The sequence below is a fragment of the Spinacia oleracea genome, chromosome 1, assembly GCF_020520425.1.
Source record: "Spinacia oleracea cultivar Varoflay chromosome 1, BTI_SOV_V1, whole genome shotgun sequence".
Lineage (NCBI taxonomy): Eukaryota > Viridiplantae > Streptophyta > Magnoliopsida > Caryophyllales > Amaranthaceae > Spinacia > Spinacia oleracea.
The window spans coordinates 44,795,063-44,802,499 of NC_079487.1; the positions used below are offsets into that span (position 1 = coordinate 44,795,063).

General features: G+C 39.0%; 1 protein-coding gene across 1 annotated transcript; it reads left to right on the forward strand.

Annotated features, from left to right (window-relative positions):
* Positions 1–1,758: 1,758 nt before the first annotated feature.
* On the forward strand, positions 1,759–6,477 carry LOC130464079 (uncharacterized). Its single transcript, XM_056833465.1, has 3 exons — positions 1,759–3,127; positions 3,234–4,702; positions 4,762–6,477. Exons 1-3 carry the CDS (start codon positions 1,759–1,761, stop codon positions 6,475–6,477), a joined length of 4,554 nt encoding a protein of 1,517 aa, XP_056689443.1.
* Positions 6,478–7,437: the final 960 nt, after the last annotated feature.

The following is a 7,437-nucleotide window of genomic DNA, read 5'->3' on the forward strand; positions in this document are numbered from 1 at the left end:
TTCCGGAATCGGGAATTTAATCGGAAGCGTATCGTACGAATCAGCATCGGACGAGGCCCGCTAGATCGGAAATATTAGCTAGGGAAGGCACGCTACAACATGTATGCATCGGAAGCGTATCGTACGAATCAGCATCGGAAATATTAGCTAGGGAAGGCACGCTACAACATGTATGCATCCATTCTATGCTAAATGATTATGTGTAAATAATATGCTTTCCTGGCTTTATGGTTTTTCCGCATGATTTATGAATTGTCATATGTATCATAACCTTACAGTGGTATCACGAGCCTCTTATTATTTTCATAATCTAAACTGCATAAACATGGTTAAATATTACAAATTTGCAAGAATTAAAAGGGGTGATTAATTTTCGTAATTGTTAATTAATTGCAAATTGCGTTTATTTAATTATACGTACGCGGTTTTTCGGCAGTTTCTTCGTTACTCATCCAAATCGAGTGATTTTTGTGTCAATTCCGCATGTAAAAGGCATTCTAAAATTTTGACAAAATTTGTATTTTTCGGCCGAACCCAGAATTCTCAAATTCGAAGCCTAACTATGACTTTTCGGAGGTTTTAGTTTTTCGAACGCAAAAGTTTGTAAATTTAAGATGTTAAATTAAGTATTTGCGATTCTTGTTGATAAATCTTGAGTTTTTGATTGACCTACTGTATATGTTTAACAAGTTTGGATGCCTAGCCTTGTTAATTATGCAATCTAATTTGTAATTATGATTAATTTGTTGAAAATATGAATAATTTAGAATTAATTTGATTTTCATAATTAGTTATAATTTAATTAGATACCTATGATTAAAAACCACCATAAAAATTGTAAATTTATGTTAAATTTTAAATTTTTATGACCTAGACTTGAATCCAGGTTAATCGGAAATCAATAAATTAATAAATTTTCGATTTTTCTCCCTAAAATTATGAAATTAATATAATTATTAATTTGTCATTAATTTTGAAAATAAATTTTTTATTTTATGCGAATCGCTCATATAACTTGCACGCACAAAGCAATGGACGCTACGTGTTACCCCTAAGGGGTGTTGTATAGTGCGGGCATGCGACGACGAGCAAGGGAGCTCGTCGCCCATGCGGTACGAGTGCAGCGAGCAAGGGCATGGTGCACGAGCACAAGGCAGCAGCCCTGCCTTGTGTCGTGGGCTGTGTGCGATGGGCGCATGGGCAAGGGCGAGAGCAAGGCACGAGCAGTCGCGTGTGGGCAGCAAGCGTGCTGCGCCACAGCGCGCACTGCCTCGCGAACGCGTGCGACGAGCGCTGCGCCCAGCGATGGTGAGCAGCATGCGCGTGCGACGAGCGCTGCGCCCAGCGATGGTGAGCAGCGTGCTTGTTGCGACGAGCGCTGGCGCGCGCCTTGCGATGGTGAGCAGCAGCGATGCGACGCAGCGCATGGGCTGCGCGCACATGGCCAGCGATGGCTGTGTGCGTGTGGCCCATGGCTGTGCGTTGTGTGGGGTTGTTGCGTTACGATTAGATCGTTTTAAAAATTTTAATTTGAAATTTTCAGTTTTCGTAATTTTAATTAATTTTAAAATTAATAATTTAAATTATTTTCTTGGATTTTAATTTTGAATATTGTAATTATAATAAATTTTATTTATTCTAATTATTTTACCAGTGCATTTAAAAGTTTTAAATTAGGAAAAAACCTGCAAAGCTCTCTCCTCTCTCTCGAGCTGGGCGCACGTTAAGGGATACTACTAACGTACACCAAATCCATTGATGGCGAGGAAGAAGAAAGCAATACTGAATATTTCTACGACGAAAGTTGCAGCGAAGTCTCCCTCAGTAAGTTCTCACACTTCAGGCACCAGTACTACTCAAAATGATGCCCAAAATGCAAACCCAGATGCTCTGGTTTTTGACTCAGATGGCGAGGAGCTGATGCATTCTCCTCTAGTCCACCCTTCGGCTAGTATGATTCCACGCAAACTTCATGATACTATTTTGTTATTGGATCAGAATTTGGGGGTTGGTCGTAATAATAATGTGGGTGGAACTAACCCTCAGGGGAATGGAGAATCTGTTGATATTGGGGATATTGGGGGAAATAACACTGAACCTGGGGTAGTTGAACCTCCGATTGTTAAAGAACCATGGAAAAATCTGTTCACTGGATCTAAAATGGCTTCAAAAGGGGCGTCCCTATCATTTGTTACACCTGTGCTGCAGGATGGGAAGAAAATTGCTCAATTGCAGGAGGATGAAATGAATGAACTCACTGAGAAATGGAAATCATCTATGGTGATGTATGTGGTAGGGGATTCCCCTACTATAGCTTCTGTGAAAAGATATATGGAAGGGATGTGGAATTCTGTTGCTCAGCCTCAGGTGTTTTACCATGATGATGGTTACTTCATCATCAAGTTTGTGAACATGAAGGACAGAAACCAGATTATTGCAGGAGGACCTTATACATTTTATGGGAAACCAGTTATCATTAAACCCTGGACAACAAACTTTAATTTCTATGAAGAAGTACTTAGGGTTATACCTCTGTGGGTGAGATTTCCTAATCTGCCACTCAATTGTTGGGGGTGTGATTCACTAAGCAGGATTGGTAGTCTGTTAGGGGTGCCACTCTTTGCTGATGAATGCACTACTAGGCAAGATAGAGTATCCTTTGCTCGAGTGTTGATAGAAATGGATATCACTAGCCCATTGCCTGATTGTGTCTGGATAGAGGATTCAAAGGGTGGGATGTTCAAGCAAGCTGTTACTTATGACTGGTTGCCACAATATTGTAAAGTTTGTTGTACTGCAGGCCATGATTGTACTAAAAAGACTAAACCACCAGTACCAAAACCTGTAGCCAAAAAGGTGTGGGTTCCTAAAGCTGTCCAACAAGCTCATCCAATGTCAGAACAACAGGAGCAACCTAATGCTGTGCACACTCCTGAGATGCCTGTTAACAATGTATCTGATCCTACTCCATGGAAAATTGTGACAAGACGGACTAAGGGATTGTCTAGAATGAGGACTTTGAGCCCTAGCAATCCATTTACTGTGTTGCCTGCAGAATTGGGTTTCAAAGAATTAACAGGAGGTGATATGGAGATGCAAAATACTACTGAACCCCCTGATGAAGAAGGTTAATCTTTGCAGCTGGAATGTGAGGGGACTTAATGATCCTATTAAGGTCCCAGAGGTAAAACACCTTATTCATACCCATAATATTCATGTTGTTGCTTTGCTAGAAACTAGAGTTAAGGAAAGCAATTTCTCTAGAGTAGTCAATAAGTTTGGGAGAAATTGGAAATGGGAAAATAATTACACTGCAAACCCCAGAGGTAGAATTTGGGTAGGCTGGCTTTATCAAGAAGTTGATATCCATGTGTTACAGGTGCATGAACAATTTATTCACTGTGAAATTAGGGATAGGTATGGAGTGGTGGAATTGTATGTTACTCTGGTGTATGGTCTTCACTCCATTGACACTAGGAAGAATTTGTGGAACTCTCTTACTACTCTTGCCTCAAGTGTAGGTAGCTGTCCTTGGGTCATTACTGGTGATTTTAATTCTCCCCTGTTTGCTGATGATAGAATCAATGGTACTCCTGTTTCAGCAACAGAAACCAAGGATTTTGATGAGTTTATTACAAGTAATGGGCTGTGTCCTGTAAAGAGTGTAGGACATTATTTCTCTTGGCACAAAGGCACTGGTGAAGGTAAAATTGCTAGCAGGATTGATTGGTGTTTGGGAAATGATGAATGGATTCATAAATTCAGTAATGTTCAGGTTGAATACCTAAACCCTTCCATCTCTGACCACTCCCCTTTATTGATAAACTGTCTGCCAGACAAGGTGGAGGGAGGTAGACCTTTCAGATTTCTCAATTATTTGGCTGATCATAGTAGTTTTTCTGCTATTATTCAGGCAGCTTTTACTGAAGTATACCATGGCACTCCTATGTTTAAGCTCTGGTGTAAGCTGAAAAAAGTCAAGGCTGAACTCAAGAAGTTACATAGAGAAGACTTCTCTGGTATTACTGAGAAGATTACCATTGCTAGAAGTGAGCTTGATAAGGTTCAACAGAGTTTGCAATCTGGTAGATCTCCTGCTCTTCTCAACCAAGAGGTGGTTTGCATCAAACAGCTTAGGCATTGGCTGAGAATTGATGAGATAGCATTGAGACAAAAATCTAGGATCCAATGGCTAAAACTAGGTGATTCTAACAACCACTTTTTCTTTTCCACTGTGAAAGAAAGAGTTAGATTCAATAGCATTGCCATCCTATATGATGATAATGGCACTAAATTGGTTGATCCTGATCTAATTCAAACAGAAATTCTGAGTTTCTACAAAAAGCTGCTTGGCACTTCTGCAAACACTCTTCCCTCTATTCACATTCCAACAGTGAGAAATGGCTCTAGGCTAAATAATGATGCTAGACAGGATCTGTGCAGGGATGTTACTGATGATGAGATTGATTTGGCATTACATGGGATTGGCAATGATAAGGCTCCTGGTCCAGATGGTTTAAATGCAGTCTTTTTCAAAAAGGCTTGGCCTGTCATCAAACAGGATATTTATAGAGCAGTGAAGGATGTGTTTGTTACCAATTTCATGCTTCCCCAGTACAACTATACATCTATTACTCTCATTCCAAAAGTTCCTAATCCTACAAGAGTTAAAGAGTACAGACCAATTGCATGCTGTAATGTGGTGTACAAAATTGTTTCAAAAATTCTAACTACAAGAATATGCAAGGGGTGATTGGACAGGTTGTTAGTGAATGTCAATCTGGGTTTATTCCTGAGAGGCAAATTTCTGACAATATTCTGCTTGCTACTGAGCTCATTAAGGGCTACACTAGAGCCCATCTTTCACCCAGATGTATGCTCAAGATTGACTTAAAGAAAGCCTATGATTCAATTGAATGGCCTTTCTTGATCAGTGTTATGGATGCTCTTGGCTTCCCTCATAGATTTGTACAATGGGTGTACACATGCATTTCCACTGTATCTTACAGTGTGCTCATTAATGGGAAACCTTGTACACCTTTCAAAGCTAAAAAAGGGCTAAGACAGGGAGATCCCTTGTCTCCTTTTTTATTTGCTATTGGCATGGAATACTTGTCTAGACATCTCCATCAGTTGCAGACCAAGCCTGATTTTAACTTTCACCCAAGATGTGCTAAACTGGCTCTTACTCATCTAATGTTTGCTGATGATTTGCTTCTATTCTGTAGGGCAGATCTAATCTCTATTGACATGATGTTGGCTTCTTTTAAGAAGTTTTCTCTAGCTTCTGGTTTGGAGGCTAATATGGATAAAAGTAACATTTATGTTGGGGGTGTTTATGGTCAAGATAAAGCTGATATTCTCAATGCAGTTTCTACTCCTGAAGGTTCCTTTCCCTTCAGATATTTGGGAGTTCCCCTCTCAACTAAGAAGCTGAAGTATACTCAATGTAGACCCTTAATTGAGAAGGTGTTGGCTAGAGCTAAAGTGTGGACTGTCAAGCATCTATCTTATGCAGGTAGGCTCCAGCTGGTTCAAACAATATTGCTGAGTTTACAATCCTTTTGGTGTCAGATTTTCATCTTGCCAAAGAAAGTGATCAAAGAAATTCAAGGGTATTGCAGGGTGTTCCTGTGGACAGGCAACACTGACCCTTCAAAAAAAGCTCTGGTTGCTTGGCACAAGCTTTGCTTGCCCAAAGTTGCTGGTGGTTTGAATCTGAAAGATATGTGCTGGTGGAACAAAGCACCTGTTGCTAAACTCCTCTGGGCTATAACTTATAAGAAGGATAGACTTTGGTGTAAATGGGTTCATGCTTACTACATAAAGGGGAGGGATGTTGGGAGCACTCAATGGCCTGTTAACATGTCTTGGCCTTTGAGGAAAATTCTGAACTCTCAGAGTTTAATAGATAGCATTGGAGGGTGGAGTGCAGTGAGTAAGGGAGGTGTCTTTTCCATCCAAATCATGTATCATCTGCTGATGGGGCCATGTGATAAAGTCAGCTGGAGGAGAATCATTTTCCATAATAAAGCTTCCCCAAAAAGTTTGTTTGTCTCTTGGCTTGCTGTTTTGGGAAGATTGCCTACACTGGATAGACTTCTCAAGTGGAAAATTGTGGACTCTAATGTGTGTCCTTTATGTTCTTGTATGCCAGAGTCTACTCAACATCTGTTTTTTGAGTGTAGCTACTCTGCTGCTATCTGGTCTTCAGTTCTTGCTTGTTTACAGTTTCACAGACCTGTTTTTCAGCTTGATAATGAAGTGGTGTTGATGACAAGAGCTGCCAAAAGAACTGGTGACAGATTCAAGTTGCTTCTGATGTTCTTTGCTGAATGTCTTTATGGAATATGGCTGCAAAGAAATGCAAAAGTCTACACTCATTCCTGCAGAAGTCCCCTTGATCTTCTTAGAGATATCAAATATCGAGTGGCCTGTAGAGCCACTGATCAGCAAAGAAACTTGCTCTTGATGTAAACTTGTAGTTTAGTTTCAGCTTAGGCCTTTTGGCTTGCTGTGGGTGTTGTTGTTTGACCTTTGTTTCAGTTTTGGCCTTTGTGATTTCTGTTGCTCTCAGTGGCTCAGTTGGTTTTGGAGCTTGTACTGTTTGTAAGCTAGTTTGCTAGCTTCCTCTTTGGTAATAATAATATATTATTTGCCAAAAAAAAAAATTATTTTACTAAAATTAAAATCATGAATTAATTTAAATACGACTGAAAATAAATTAAATTTGTGGATTCAATTATAAATTTATATGAGCTTTAAACTTTAATTAAATTTGTATGTTTCCGGTTAGACTAGAAATACATTTTTATGTTTAAAATTAGTAAAGCATATGAATTTATTGGTTTAAGTGGGAGCCCTTTTAGTCATAAACTCTTGATTAGGTCTACAAATCCTTAAGGTTAAAACAACTTGATTAGAATTAATAAGGACTGAATAATTTGTAGATTATTGGTGCCCTTGATTAATTGCTGCAAATGTTTATGTGATGCATAATGTGTTTTACTAACCAGCTATGTGGGCCATTCATGATAATGAATGGGTGAATGGTATATATTTTATATGTACTGTTTTGCAGGTTATGAAGTGACTAGTATGGCCCAAATAGGATAGAAAATATGGTCTGCGTACCATTAATTTGAATGTAATTGGTCTAAAGTACCAAAATTGTTTTTCAATTCAAATATGGTCTGCGTACCATCAAATAGTTGTAATTAGTTTTAATTATAGCTTATCCTATTTGAAGAAAATGGTGCCTCCCACGGAGATTTTCAAGACGGACTTTGAAGTTGAAGCTTCAAGATGAAGTCGGGCCATACTAGATCACATTTATCTTATGCATGTTTTAAGTTATTTATTGCTTTTAAATATGTCTTAAATATGCATGAGATCAAAGCTTGATTATGTTGCATGATTAAGGATTTTAGTTCACTT

Coding starts and splice junctions, on each gene's coding strand:
- LOC130464079 (XM_056833465.1), top strand. CDS start 1,759: ATGGCGAGGAAGAAGAAAGCAATACTGAATATTTCTACGACGAAAGTT. Junction 3,128..3,233: donor TGAACCCCCTGATGAAGAAG/GTTAATCTTTGC, acceptor TTGCTTTGCTAG/AAACTAGAGTTAAGGAAAGC. Junction 4,703..4,761: donor CAATTGCATGCTGTAATGTG/GTGTACAAAATT, acceptor GTGATTGGACAG/GTTGTTAGTGAATGTCAATC.